General features: G+C 38.8%; 1 protein-coding gene across 3 annotated transcripts in view; it reads right to left on the reverse strand.

Annotated features, from left to right (window-relative positions):
* The window catches only part of CRIM1 (cysteine rich transmembrane BMP regulator 1), a 175,794-nt gene that overhangs the window by 42,865 nt on the left and 117,025 nt on the right, over window positions 1–15,904 (reverse strand). For all 3 annotated transcript variants that reach the window (XM_042022013.1, XM_042022015.1, XM_042022014.1), the window contains 2 exons: window positions 12,998–13,180; window positions 8,754–8,951 (listed from right to left, as the gene is read on the reverse strand). In XM_042022013.1, the coding sequence (XP_041877947.1) occupies window positions 8,754–8,951; window positions 12,998–13,180 (381 nt within the window). The remainder of the gene's footprint in view (window positions 1–8,753; window positions 8,952–12,997; window positions 13,181–15,904) is intronic.

Here is a 15,904-nt window from a genome sequence, read left to right on the forward strand (position 1 = left end):
AAATTAGGAGGATCCATGAGGTTCTTTATAAGTGAGACATCCTCTGACATGTATTCATTAGGATTCTTTGGTTATTTATCCTTTCAGCAGTCTTCCACTGAATTCAACGATGCATCATGGAAAACCATGAAAACGTCATTTCATACTCGTGTACTCCTCCTGAATTTCACCGGCTTGCACGGGCAGCAGGTTTCATCACACATCAACAGGCTCATCCGCCTTCTCTAGAACCAGTATTCTAAATCATGATCTGGCAAACATAAGCCCAATTCTCTGCAGCATGGTGTTTGCATCCCTTAATTGACTTTGATGAAAGGGCTGGTTGGGAGCTCCAGGGCTGCTGCCGAACAATAACTTACACTTCATGCTCTAAGGAGGACTCTGGGCCCACACCCCGTGTCAGTGAACACTGCTTGCTACCACTGACTTCATCCTGAATGAATCAAATTTCTTTTCACTGGACTCTGCTGCCTGTTTTTACTTAATGAAGTGCTAGACACGCTAAAGGAACTGAACTGAATTACATCTCAGCTAGAGTTTAGATTCCTTTATTGATGAAAATGTTAATTTCTTTTTGTGAAGATAAAGTGTCAGCCATAATGACAGAGAAATACTGTGGGTCTTATTCATGAAAATCCTCTGAGGGGATTTTGTTTAACACTTAATTTCTCATTCACAGCTTATGCTGGCACCCTGCCATCTGTACCTGAGGGCTCTCCTGCAGAAGGACGTGCTGTGAGTTAACCAATTACTGTGTATCAGCTTTCCCTATGAATAGTCTGAGCTTCTGAGAGATGCAAGGGAATAGAAGCAACCACAGACTTTCCTAAGGGACATTTTTAGCATCAATGCCAGTGCTGAACACTTGCATTTATTACCTTATTAAAAAAAAAAAGGTATTTTCTTACTATCTTAACCAATATTTACTTCCTGTGAACACAGCTATTACTCTAATTTGCGGATGGCTGTCCACAGATGCAGATGGCCTGAGGGAAACAGTTATTTCTATCACTGTAGCTCTTTTAGTATTATTCACATGCTATTATATATTCATATGCTATATTCCCTCTTTTTTGGTAAAATTCATTAAAAATGGAATTGCTATTTAAACCACAGTAATGTTACTTAGAAAGCAAATTTGCCAGCCAGCAAGAAGCAGGCAGCTCTGTAAGCAGCAGTACTAACTGCAGCTGATTGCCAATGGATCTGATTGGCTCCAATGGAACAAGAACACAGACCAGCCCCCATGAAGAGCTGGTCTGAGCCAAAAGAAGTGTAAGCACATATCAAAATTTTGCAGTCCCTTATGGCACTTGGAAAACCACTTTCTCCCCTCTACCTAGCTGTCTGTTTTAATCTGAAGAAATGTGATCCCTTTGAGACTTCCTTGTGCTGCAAAAATAAGCTGTTGGCTCAAAAACCATGGGGAAAGCACAAGTATGATTACCTAAGCCTTGGCTCTCAATGAAGAGAAGTCTAAAAAACAAACTAAATAGATAATAGATTAAATAAAATCAAATCCCAGAGGGCCAATATCATTACAGGAGATATAGAAGCTATATAGAAGCATCCATCAGAAGCTTAAAACTAATTCTTTGTGCTGGATCCACAGAAGGGAATGGGCCTGCCTTTCCCAGCTCTCACTAGAGAAAGGAGGCGCATGACTTGAAAAGCTGTGTCAGCTGAAGAGCTTGAGTTTGGGGACAGGCCAAGGATGAAGGAAGGTCTTCCCCTCCACACTGTTCTGTCTCAATACGCCTCTGTCTCCATGCCTTTTCTGTGGAAAGGCTTTCTGCCTTTCTCCCTGTGGAAACAGCCACCTCAGAACAGCCAGTCGCCTGCTTCACAAATTGAGTTTTTATTGATAGGCCGCATGCACAGCCCATGGGCTTTTGTGTATCAGGTAACTGGCAAGAAGTGACTCAAGATGGACATACTGTATCAAGATGTCCTGCCAAAAGGGTTCTGATCACCTTGATGTTTAGTTAAAAAAACCCCAAACATCCTCCCCCACAAGCCCCCAGCTATATATTGGGGTCTATATTGGTAAGCTACAGCCATCACTTGCATAAACACTGAAAGCTACATGTGAATTACCATTACTGCTTTCAGTTATGTAAGCAATTTCCTGAGCAAGTCTCTTTGCACTGAGGCTGAAAATACGACTGCCGTGCCCTGAACACATAAAAAAGACAATCTTAGTCACAACATGCCACAGAAGGAATTTCGTTTTCCTCAACAACTTTCTGCCTTCCTCTAAATCCCATCTTTCTCTTTTGTAATCCAATTTCATTTTTTTTCTTATCTTTTTCTTTGCAACAACCTTTTAGGCAATTGAGGACTGCTATGTTCACATTCTGACTTCATAATTTTATTTTAAGCTGAACCAATCCAATTTATTCAGCCTGTCCTCCGAGGATGTGTTTTGCAAACTTTGGACTTACAGCTCTCCAACACTTTCCAGCTTCCATCTTTATCAGAGGAGCAATGTACAAAAAAGAACCAAGTACCTACTCTGTCATCCAGGGACATACCCACCCACAGGAAAGAGAGCAAAAAGGATTACTTCAGGTCTTGTGAATTCTCCTCTTGATCTTAATTTCAGTATGGTGTTTGCCTTCTCAAGGCCCTGTTAATCCATGTTCAACATGTTCTTTCCCCTTAATCACCAAACTGCTCCTGGAAAGCTGCTATTTAACAATCACTCTGGTTCAGGACTCATGAAGGATGGCCTCCAAGCACATGTTGTGTTCCACTAAGGGGGAACTGTGGGGGCTCTTTTCAAACAGAAGATCTAGGAGAGAATTAAGCCAAACAAGGCAAATAGTGTATCTGAAAACCATTTATTGGTAACGAAAAGGCCATTGCCCTACTAAAGAAGAATAGGAAAGACAGAAAAGGAGGAAGAAGAAGAAGAAAAAAGAATGGGGGGGGGGAGGGCAGCAGAGAGAGAGGGGAGACAGAGAGCAAAAGCAGGCATTACCACCAGAACTGTGGAGTGTGCCATTGACATCCAAGAGGCAGGGGGTGTGTGCACGCTGCACAGCTCTAGGAGACAGACAGCTACACAGGCACAGCTCCCACAGCAACGGGCAGCCGGACACAAGGTGAGTGGGGATTGGGCAGGAGGTCCAGAACCCTGGACAGGGTCATGGCGCGGATCGCGGTGATGGGCTGGATCAGTGACAGGGTTGGAAGCAGGTGGCTCAGGCAGGAACCCAGGCAGGAATGCAGGGAGGCAGGACAGGAAATGGCTGGAGCGGGTTGAGGAAGATGGAAGTGGTAGGACAGGACACAAGAGGTGGTCAACAGGTGTCCAGCCAGCAAGAGGGAGAGCGAGCGAACGAGAACAAGCAAAAAGAGCAAGGGCAAAAAGCGAGGGCAAAAAAGAGCCCTGCAGCTCGTGATGCAGTTACTTTTACACCCCTCAGCTCCTCCCAAGGTCTGGTCACTCGCAGGAAACCACTGGCCCAGTTGAACATTCCACTGGTGGAGACCTTTTCCCACCCGATTGGAGAACCTCTCTGGAGGACACAGCGTCCTCGGTGGTCTCCTACTGATGGGTTATTCCATAAGAGATGGAAATGGCTGTCAAAACCTCTCTAGAGACAGGGCTTTCCTCCATCTTCTCCTAGCTGCCTCCTGCAAGCGGCACATGTGCAGTCCCTCCCCCACATACCTCTGGTCAAACCATGTTGAGACAAAAATCAAACCAATCTGGGCATCCAGTCAACATGGGAACATGAATTGCATAGCATGCATACAGGATATACACCATGGACAGACATACAGCAGCATGTTAGGAGGAATTAAAAAGGGTTTACTGCAGAGAACAGAATCAACTCTGTATGGTAACAGAAATACCACAATTGCTACTTCTTGGTCTCTAATTTAGAAATGTGTGAACAGCTACTGTTATGTAACTTCAGTATCTACAATCCTTACACCCTGGTTTCCTCACTGCGGTAGTAAGAACATCAGGATTTTCTTCATGAGGGAATGGGAATGTTCTAGTTTGATCTAAATTTACCATATTCAAAGACTGAACAGATTTGTGTGCTGACATACAGCGCTCATATTTTGAGAACCTCTGTACACAGAATTTCTAGCATGTTGTATGTGATCTCTGGCAGCAAAATTTTTTTGCAAGTGCAATCCAAGAAAAAATTTATCCTCATGAAGCTGCTGGAATGTAAACTTACCTAGGGGAACAAATCATGTCCTTTATTGCAACTGATTACAAGCCAGCCAACAAATAACTGAATTTGCAGAACTGCAGGTACAGCAGTGTTTAGATCCAAGACACAGGGTAAGAGTCAGAAGTGACTGATACTAATAACCTTTTATTCTGAATGAGCCACAGCCAGGCCAGATCTACAAGCAGCTTTGACTAGAATTTTCTCATCAGTTTCATGTTCCACAAATCCCTCAACACTCAGCCCAAAATATACTATAGAAATATCTTTGACTAAATGTTTTGGTTTGCGTATTAAAGAGCCTATATCTGACATGCATAAAGTAAGGTCACACAATTGAAGCTGGCTGCTGGCAAGTGGGTTCTCTTTCAAATGTAAATAGAAGTCCAGTGAGAAATAAATGCATGCTTAAAAACAGTGATAAGTATATAACGTGTCTTCCTTATTATTCTTTATCTAATACTTATTTCTAAATAGAAATATGGGTGCAAATTGGTCCATCAACTAAACTAAGATAGTAGGGGGTTTTCAGCAGGTATTCTTCTTCCTGCTTTAGATGTGACGCATAGTTAAGATTCTAGAATACAAATAATTATTTCCTACATTCTGCATTATCTCCACAAAAAAAGTGAAAAAGTTAATGCAAAAAGACCTACAGCTGAATTAAGAAATGTAGTATACAAGTAAGAGCAAAAAAGCAAAGTAAATTCATGGTGCAATTAAATAACACAACTTTTGAAAAAAAGTAATTTTAAATTAACCTGCAAAAAGTATGTTATTTCTCTATGGTATATACTCTATGTTGAGATGTGAATGAGAACTGGAAGTCATTCAAAAGAGAAGTGCAAAACAAGGTATGCTTATCCTTACAATCACTAATAAACTACTACTCCAAAATCAGCTGCAAAGTTTACATTACTTTTGCCCATTTATTGAACCTATCACTGAAGTACACTGCTTTTTCTCCTTTAATAACCGGCATAGTTGAAAATACGACACTATATAACGTCACAGACACCAGACCTTTGCCCACACTTCAGAATTGTGCTTCTCTTTCCTGAACAGTAGGGAATAAGAGAAGCAGAAGGATGGAGAAACCAAACTGGAGAGCACATGACAGTCAACACTTCTGCTCATACAGTGCACTGCAAAATTCAGGTTAAGCTGTGGATATGCAAGTGCAATGAGGTGGTAAGCAGAAAAGCATCAAATGCCTGACAAGGACGCATTTTAATTCCTCTTCAGGAAAAAATGGGCCTGGAATATACTTCATTGCTTTTAGCTCCATTAAATGTACTGCACATCTTTTTCATCAGAATCATTAAAATCAAGGGGTTGATTTGTCAGCCAGCTTCCCAGCCAGGACATTATTCTCCCCTGTTCCCACCACCCCTGCAGGTCATGAATGACACAGTGAGCATCAGCAGCAGAACTTCATCAACAGAAACAATGCTCAGGAGAAAGAGTGAGAAGCTGATTTAAAATGGGAAGGAGCACTGATCCATGCAGCTTACCTGGTTAACAGAATAGAGATGTCAGGTGGCTGGATGATGGCAGAAACAAAATAGCATTTTAGATGGGACTAGGTTGTCATTAAAACGATACAACTAAAATTCAGGAAAAATCAGTTGTGTGAAAAAAGTAGAAGTTTTTAACTGTCTTCCCATGGCATACTTACTTCTCCAGTTCAGCCTTACAATAAGGAGAAAACCAGAGACCAGAAATCTAAAGAAGCCCCTTGCCTACTGGGTTAGCAAGCAACAGCTGTATTGTAATGAAAGCAGACAGTACTTGCTTCCCACCCACGCATTAAACTCCAAGTAGAAACACTACTAATCTCAGATTTAGGGTTTAAGACACATGAAGCTATCTGACCTTGGAAATGGGCCAGAAGTCTATGGCTAACACACAAGTTCCTGCTGCCATCATCTCAGACATCACCTTTTAAAAAAAATAATTTTAAAATACACATTCTTAATGTTAAATGCAGACAGCCAACATCTAACATTGTTATTTTTTCCTAACGTTCTGGGATTTTCTTAATGTGTGCTTTCAAAGAAAAATGTTCACAGATTCAGAAAGACACACAGGTCTTAAACTTCCAATCAGGTAGCACCTTGCTCTCTTGTATCTAAATATTTTTATTCAGGCTGCTAATCACAAGGCCTAACAGCCTTGAACTCGTTCGATGCCCCAAAACACAACTTCAAGAGATTTGCTGGTACCCTTTATGTTTCATTTCTCAGGGATTCTTTCATTTGTTATTATTGCAAAATAAGTTGTTAAGTCTCAGATGCTGAATAATTTCTCATCAAATTATCCAAAGCTGCTTCTTGCAAACTCAATTTTTTAAATCTTGGGTGCTAGCATCTGAACTCACTGCTGTGCTTTAACAGTCCAGGTTTTTGATCCTTGAAATAATCCCATATTTGGATTTCTGGAATTAAATAATTTGCAATAATGGATCATAATAATCTGTTTTGTTTTGTTTTTTTTTTTTTTTTTTTGCTGTGGGAGAGGGAGGGGATAAAAGAGGAGAGATTCAAGTGTTTTCAAATGTTCTCTGACCACTGGTACCCAAGTATGCTGAAGCCTCCTCCTAGCATGAACAAGAAGCACTTCCCCTAATTGTTGGTTCCACCACTCACATAATTTCATCACCTGTTGAAAAAGAAAAACACCACCAAGGCAAAGGTGATGCTTTTAAGCTTAAAATTTAGGAAGTTCCTCAAAATACCATTCAGTATCACTGTCTTCCAGATGACACATTCAAAACTAGATGACTACAATTAAACATACACCATACAACAGCTAACACAAGAAACAAATAAGAAGTCAAACTATTTTTTAATAAAACATAATTTAGATGACACAAGGACCTCATTTAAATATTGATGCCACAGTTCTATTGTGTCAGTTTACATCCATTTGTATGATAAGTATGACTGCACTCCATACGCCACTCACCCAGCAACTACAAAACAACTTCTGTGGACTTAAACACTTGCTAGCTATATCTTCTTCTAAAAGTAAAAACACATTAGTGCATAGAACTACCTAACCTAGTCCAAAGGACCTAATTTGTGTCCTGAGAGCACTGCAGAGGCATTTGTGTGGTGTGTTAATGAAGCACCAGCTTGCTTATGTTGCAACCTTGTGCAATGACAGATGGAAGCCTATGCTTGACCCTGTGTTTGCTTCCCACGTTCTTCAGAATTAGCTCAGTCTCATATATATATATATATATGCATTTAATTCAATTATCTCTCATTAATTTCCTCTGGTCTGGAAGAGGAAAATAGAGACATTTGCCTATCCTTCCCTTATTAGAGGAAAAGAATCCTCTCAGTGTACTAACGTTGAAAATTCTTCCATCAGCTTCTCTCTCTCTCTGTACTGCCTTCCCAAGCTGGCTCACAGACACCTAAATAATGAGGGGTGACAGCACAGGCTCTGCAATATCCATTGTGAGGTGATCACTGGGGATTAACAGCAGTTAACCTGCTTCCTCACAGTGAAATTCATTCAGTGCAAGTAGTGCAATTCTGTACAATTCACCGGCAGCTTTTACACATTGCATCAAACACCTTCTTCATACCTAGTGATGTGAATTCTGGAATTAAAGAGCACCTGTAAGAAATCCTTATGCTTCTCAGATTTATCCTAAAAAGTAAGTATCCCAGTGAGCTTATTTGGATGGATACTGCAAACCAAGAAGGGCCCTGAGACACTTGTAGATATACCAAAATATTATCTTTTTTAATCAGAGATGGAATGAGAAAAACTTAAGTGGCAACTCACTGAGCACCAACAAGTGTTTGTGCATTGTGAAGATGGCCTTAGGTCTAGATGAACCATTTCTAAATTTATCTGGTGTTTTTCGAGATGAACAGCTGCTCCAGAAAATGCAGCTCTAAATGTACATTTACATATACAATTCAAAATATTTTATTTAATGTCTCAGTTTGCAAGTCTTCATATTTCCATGGTCAGGCTGGGAAAGCATTTTACCTCATAGTTAAGTTAAATCTCAATCAGTTACACCATATACATGTATTTCCAAAAACAAATGAAAAATAATTGTAAACTTGACAAATGAATCTGTCTCCCAGGTAATATCCCTTTTTACAAGTTTCACTGAAATAATTATGTCCAATACCAAACTATGTTGTACAAAGAGATTTTTTGTTGCACCTAAATGACAGTGATGAAGAAGAAAACAGGAGTAATTCAATTAACAGTAATACCAAGAGATAAACATTTTGACCTTCTAACTTCTGTATTTATTAATAAGGTTTAAGCAAAGATAAGAGAAAAATTAGTAAATAATGCTGATCTTAACTATCTCTTACTATACTCTTTGTGCCAAAAGAGTACCAAAGATTGCCAACATAGAGGTGTACTTAAACCACACTGATGTTTCCTGCCCTCATCAGTCATCAGCCAACACTGTACCAGCTTCTTCAATCCTCCAAAATTTTAAAGTAAACCAAGAATTGCCAGGAAAGCAGGAGCCATGACAGACCAAAGCCAAATGAGGGGAAATGCCACTCTTACCTTCACACACGGGGCAGCACTCCCCGGGGACCTTGACAGGGTTTAGGCAGCTCTGTCCGCAGGCCGTTGCCACGCAGTGCGGGTCCCCATTGATGCACTGGCAGAACGTGCAGTCGTCCTCTCGCCAGCGGTCTCCGTGAGCTTGGATCTGACCATTGGCATAGCAGCCAGCAGGGTTATTGACTGGATAAAGTGGGTCTGAAATGACAGCAATTGCAAGAGAATGTGTGTTTTAATGAACATTTTAGTTTTTTGATTTTGTTCTTCAGAAAAAAATCGTTCTTCGGCCTATTGATTCTTCTTTTTTGCACTAGCTTTCTGAAGGAAATTTAAATTTTCTGAATGACCCATTGGAATGACTCATGTCAGCACCATATCACTATTTTACACTACGAGCAAAGATGAGGCCTCAGGCACATTTGCTGCAGGAACAGGAAATGTGTCTTAACTACACCTCATCACAGTTTTGGAGATATACTAGCTTTTTGAACAAGGTCAGTTTTCAATTTCATTTCAGTTGAAGTTTTTTCCCCTTGAAAGCCACAAGTCCCACTTACCTGCTAGCAATCAAATTAAGATCTGGGTATTTAAATAACAGAATTTTAGGGAGCATATTTTATACAGGCTTTCTCCTCAAGTTCCATGCAAGTCTGTATATGCTAACCCATTACCTGAAATAAAAGCAGCTTTTACTCTTCAGAAATAATAGTACTCCAGAGATGTGGTAATTAGCACTGATATTAATAGTTAAAAAGATATATATATAATGTGAATGCATACAATTTATCATGGTGGCTAATAAAAGGTCAAGCTCAAAAAACAAAGTATCTGAGAATGTACAGTAAGTAGGTCACATTTGCAAAGCAGGCAATACTACAAATTACATATTAAAGCAGATTTAACATATTAAAAGCAATAAATACAACCAAAAACATCTTTTTATAGCAGACATCAAACAAGCACAAGTGATTTATTATAAGTTAATTTTCCAGGAGTGTTAAGTTGGAAGGACGTGGGAGAAGTAAGATATCCTATCTGAAGGGAAAAAAGGATGAAATGAAACTTGGATTATTTCTTTGAAGTTTCATCACTTCACTTTGGAAGGAAGGCAATGCATTTTGAGTGTAGATAAAACCTGTAGCAGTGCCAGTAGCTGTTGTCTTATTCTAAGCCACTTTATGACACTCCAAACATTTGGAGTGAAACTGCACACAATGTCATCCCCATCCTGAGCTGTACTGATATTCAGAATTTTGGTAAAATTCTGATTAAGGCGTAAACCAGATGTTTGTGAAAATAAGGCATTTAAAAATTAAAATGCTTCCTCGATTCTTAACTTTGCACCTTTCATGTTTTAGGATGACCTCACATCTGTAAATAACCATTTCGACCTAGCCAAAAATCAAATCATACACAAACAAGCGAAGTGAATTTTATCATTCAACTTATGTACAGGATTCTGATTGACAGGAATACAGAAAAAGCACAGAAAAGGCATACAAGACTTGTGCTATTTGCAATAGCCTTCTATGCAACTCAAAGCACAAAGATCCTTGTACCCTTAAAAGGTCAGCAGTGTTTAAAGCTATACACTGAGTCCAGAAAATTACATCTCCTAATGCTGATATAGTCTACAGAACTTTGAGAAAGAACTCTTCCAGGAGTTAAGTCAAGAAGGGCTTGTGCCTGTACTATACAACTCACACCAAATTTACTACATGCCATTTTAGAATTGTTGGAGAAAAAAAAGTTTTATATTTCTTGATATTTCTATAATCAAGTAAATATTAGCAGGAAGCAACTAAGCACCTTGAAAACCAGTCACTCAACAGAAGAAGAGCAGGTAGAAAAAATGCCAACAACCAGAAAAGCATGAATGGGTGGGCTGATATGTTCTGCCCATTTAAAATACTTACCTTGTCAATTTAGGTGTCAGCTTTACTCAAGTTATTAAAAAAGGGATCAGAGCCACCTTTTTTTTTTTTTAAGTGTTTAAAGGAACCAGGACAATTATAATATGTTAATAGAGCCAGCTGTCTAGGCTCACTTCAAAGAATGCCAACAAATCAAGAAGGATTTCTAGTAAAAACCACCATATATCTTAGTATCCAATCATTGAGAAGTCAGACTTCCTTCATTTAGTGCCATAACCCCTATCAAAAGAACACACAGTAGAAACAAGCAAGCCAAATAGCACCAGGTGATTTGACAAAGGACCCTGTAACTTGGCATTAAGCCACAGGCATTACTAGAAAACAACTGGACTCAATAATTATAAATCATTATCCATTTTATTCTGTCTTACTAAGGACCTGTCTTAAAGAAGACATTTCCACTGCAGACTAACACATACCAACTCATCAAACCTGAAATGGAATGTTACCAGGTTTTCTTGCTAGTCTGACTCAACGGTTGCAAAAATGGAGAAATCAAATTTTAATGTGGTATGATATGACAGAACAATTTATTGATAGATAATAAGGTAGCTGAATATTTAAATCATCAAAGAGGATAAAGGATGTATCTATAACTGCAAGTCCAATGTGGAAAGTCAGCACCCATATCTGAATATGACAGGACAGATAAAGCAGATATATAGATACCTTATTTATATATCTATATATCTTGTCATCATGATTTCATAATGCCAAATCTTGGAATATTCACATATGTGAAAAAAATAGTAATTATAGGAAAAGAACGCAAGAGAGTTCATATATTCTATAAAGTCAGCAGCTCATACAGCAATTTCTTCAGGAGTGCATCTGCACTTACTTGGGGGGGTTTCACCACATCAGACATACTTTCTCTAGACTTTTTCAATTTGGCATTTAATCACAGCATAGCACAGATTTTTTTTTTTTTTTCTTACAGCATGAAGGCTCTTGTAAGTTTAGGTGCAACTGTATCAGGAAAGACCAAAAATCTAGGATCCTGCCTTCAACTATAGTCAACAACAAATATCTAGGCCAGGTCTTAAACACAGGGCAAACGCGGATTGGTATCTCTAGAATACCTAAGCCTACAGCATTTGCACTTCAATTTCTCTACATGTGAACACCATGTATCAACCTGATACGAACCTACACTTAAATATGTAAAATATACACCAAAATATAAAAAAAATTACAAATACTCTTTAAAAAATGACTTCCTAACTTGCCCACTTGATATTTCATTATCCAGATTTTGGGTTTAAATCTCTGAAGCTCTCAGTAGCTTGGAACAAAACAAGCCATTTTTCACCAGATCCTGTGCTGAGTGAGAAGGTCCAGCTCTTACAGCTGCCTCTTTCAGATGTATTTTTGAGGTACCTTACTTTCTAATTCTCTGTGTGGAATAAAACATTACTATAATGGATCTTCTGGCTTATTTGCTCCTGCAAGGAGCTACAGGAATACTGATATTAAGGAGACTGCAAAGTGTTTGAAATTCACATTAATTATTAGATTCCTCTCCTCCTCTGAGGAGATTTCAGATTTCCAGGTGATTTCACTTACTGAGAAGATATTCCTATGTTCACATTTAAACAAAGGGACTAAATGTGCCTCACAGGCCTTTTGACTACCTGGTGGCCATAACCTGACCCCCACTGAGGCAAGATCCAAGTGCACAGCACCACCCCTATCTTCCTCTGCTGGGAATTCTGGTTGTATTCTAGCAGAAGATGCCTCCAGTACTTTCTAATATAAGCAAGAAGGTCAATGTGAAATTTCTCACAGAGCCCTTTTTAGGAGGATTGCAGGCCTAGCAAGGTTGTCAGCAGGGCAAAGGAGGAAGAGAAAAACATTGACATTGGATTGCTGCCCCATGGCTTTGCTATAATTGTAGAGGAAAGAAATTTTGTGCCTTACTCTAGCTGAACAGAATAAGAAGCAGGTTGCAAAGCAATTGAAATTTGTCTCAGGGCCACAACTGCAGCTCTGGAGATGCCTGTCTAAATGTCTGAGCAGAAATTAGAAACAGTTTCTTATGTCCTTTGTCAAGAAGGCCCCCCCAAAACGCACTGCACACTTGACCATGTCTAAGAAGTCGTGTCAAGGTCAGACAAGCACTGCAAAGAACATAACAGCACACTCAGGCACAGCAAAAATGTAGAAATGAACTGAATTATGGAGGAATCTGCAAACTTCAGAAGAACAAAAGCCCTCATTTGCTCATTTCCATTGAACAGGCAAAAAAAAAAAAAAAAAAAAAAAAAAGCAGCAGAATTAAAAGCAGACAGGATTACAAAGAGACTGTACCTTCACACACTGGGCAGCACTCTCCTTCCGGCACATAGTACCTGTCGCAGTGTAGCTCACCACACTGGGCAGAGAAACAAATAGAGACTCCCCCTTGGCACCGACAAAATCGACAAGCATCCATCCGAAACATGTCTCCGTCATAATATTCCATGCTGTTAAATATGCAAGTTGGCTTCACTTCTGAAAGAAGAAAGAGAAAAGAAGTATTTCACAGATATTGCTAAACAGGAAATAGTTAAGCTTATGCTGCTACTGACAAAAACATATAAAAGAAACAGTTGATTTTTCTTTCATTTTTTAAACTCAAATACAATTTCATTTTAAGAACATGGTGTATTTTATTGTCTGTTTCAACAATGGAAGAAAATAAAATGCTGCTTTCAAAATTACCTTCAGAGCAATTGACTACACTTAAAAGTCTCAACTAAAAATAATTAAAATCCTGGACCAAGTCTACAGCACTGGTATTTCTTTGTACAAGTTAAATATTTCTCATTCTCGATAAGCCTGAAGCTACTTCGAATTTCAGCACATGAAACAGTATGTTTTTCTGTTTTAAGAAGACAGTTTCTGATGTCTCTGAAGTGTAATCTTCCTCTCTGTAGGACTAGGTACTCAGGTGGATAAATTGCACTAAAGCTGTCCAATCGAAAAACATTTTGCGACTGCATGATCTGTTTTGCAGAACTGAACACTTCTTTTTTCAAGCAACCTGGAGCTGTAATAGCCAGCTCACAACTATACTTCCCACAGAAAAATAAACTCAATTGTAATAATAGTTACATGATTACTTTAGTGTTTCAAAAACATAAGATGGATCATTCTTGTATGCCTCCATCTACAGCAGAGCCTTGACTTATAATTAAAACTTTGTGGGAAAGTAAGAGCCTTTCAAAATTTTGAAGTATTTTGGGAAGAACATTGCCCATTTACTTTGTTAACATTCAAAAAAAGAAAAGGAAAAAAAGATGCTAATTAAACCAATGAAACCATTTACAGATTTAATCAGATTTCCCTCATTATTATTATTATTGTTATTAATTATTATTATTTTATACCAAAGAGATTTGGTTCCAGATTATGAAGAAGATCTATACATCATATATATATATATATCGTAAGGTCTTCATAGAGGATTTGACCTTGCAGTTCCCCCACATACATGAACCCACCTCCACCACCTATTGCCAGCAAAGCCCACTCTGTTCAGCCAGCCCAACTGATCCCCCCTCCTCCATGACACTGTGCAGCTTTCATGGCTCAGGGCTGAATCACTGTGACTCAAGACACTGCAGAAAAAACACTCTGAATTTATATTCAACTATACTACTCCACATTAGTCATTAGGAAATCATGACTTCACAGCATCATCATTATATTACCCAATGACATAAGCCCCCTCCCTCTTCCCCACTTCAGAATAAAATTTTGGCCTCCTATGACACTAGCCCAAAATATGTGAAAGCAGCCACCTGAAGTACAGCAGTATCTAGTTCACCAGTCTGGTTTTTTTCAGAAGCTGTAAATCTAGCAGTCTGAAAAAACAAAGGTTCTGCAAACAGGATGCTATTTACTTCAGCAACAACAGTATCAAATACTGTCGATAAACCCAACACAATTAATTGCATTTCAAGCAAAGAGCAAAGCAAAGAAAGTGCAATTTTTCATGTTTCTGATTTCCGTAGAACAGAAGGAAGACTATTTACTTACATATGTAATGCCTAGCCACATAGAGCTAAAACTGCCCATTTTATGGTCAGGTGATTTTTCTTTTGGTTAGAGTTCAATCTCACGTGGGAGATGAAATATATTTAAATGAAAAATCAACATTTGCAGATTCTTTTCAACCCACCCCAATTCTCTTAACTTTTGGGGAGCTAAAAACTTTACATCTGAGTTACTCTTGACAATGATACAGGTTTTCTTTAAAACTCTAAAGCATTTCAAGTGCTTATTTCCACATATGCTTATATTGATCTCCAGCCTTGAGTCATTTGAAATGATTGTAAAGCATCAGAGTTGAAACTTGGAAGTATCCTGAGCAATGTTTGATTTTTATAAGCCTGTTCTGTCTTCAAGGCATAATGTAGAAAGCAGCATAAAAAATAAGAGCAAGAGGAGGAAATACCACTGTGTCCGGGAAAACAGCTATGACCTCATTAGAAAGCAATTCACATAAACAAACACTTGAGAAATATTTCAAGTTTATGCAGCTCAAGCTGTTAGTTTAAAAACCTTCTCAAAAAGGAAAAGTGCCAACACAACTCAAAAGGCCTTTAATCCATTTGCTTCTGGCTTCACTGTTTTGATTGCAGCTTTCCAGATTTTTACTGATTCCCCCATCCCATAACAGCAGATATGAATTCCTGACTGATTAGAAGTAGAAACATCATCTCCCATTAATTACTGTTATTTTTAAATGTCCAAACAAGACTATGCAAGTAACTGCAAATGCTGTAAGGAAACAGCATGTACAATGAAAACCACTGTAGAATTTAACTACATGTGTATTTTTACCACCCAGGCTTATGGTAAGCGTATACATTCAGACTAAACTATAGACCTAATCCTCTACATCCAGCTACAAGACAAGGATTACTTCTGTTAGAACCATATGTAAGACTCCAGTCTTGAGACTGAGTCAAGCCAAAACAAGCACGAAACAAAGAACTCTAGCTTTAGATACTCCAGGTGGAAGGAAGCCTGATGAAAGAGTGAGCAACGCACAGTGAAATTATAATGATGCATTTCTTCCACCACAATATGCTGAAAGATCTTTCAGTTCCCTGCTCTGGGTTGTTTTGGTTTTTTTTTTTTGAAGTGCCATTTTATTGCCTTATTGATCTAAGTATGACAGTCTGTCTCGGTTTTGAAAGACAGGTGTCTGCTAAGGAAGGCAGAGGC

Source organism: Corvus kubaryi, unplaced genomic scaffold (genome assembly GCF_017639235.1).
Source record: "Corvus kubaryi isolate FWS band 111438036 unplaced genomic scaffold, C.kubaryi_AGA036_p1.0 37184, whole genome shotgun sequence".
Classification (NCBI taxonomy): domain Eukaryota; kingdom Metazoa; phylum Chordata; class Aves; order Passeriformes; family Corvidae; genus Corvus; species Corvus kubaryi.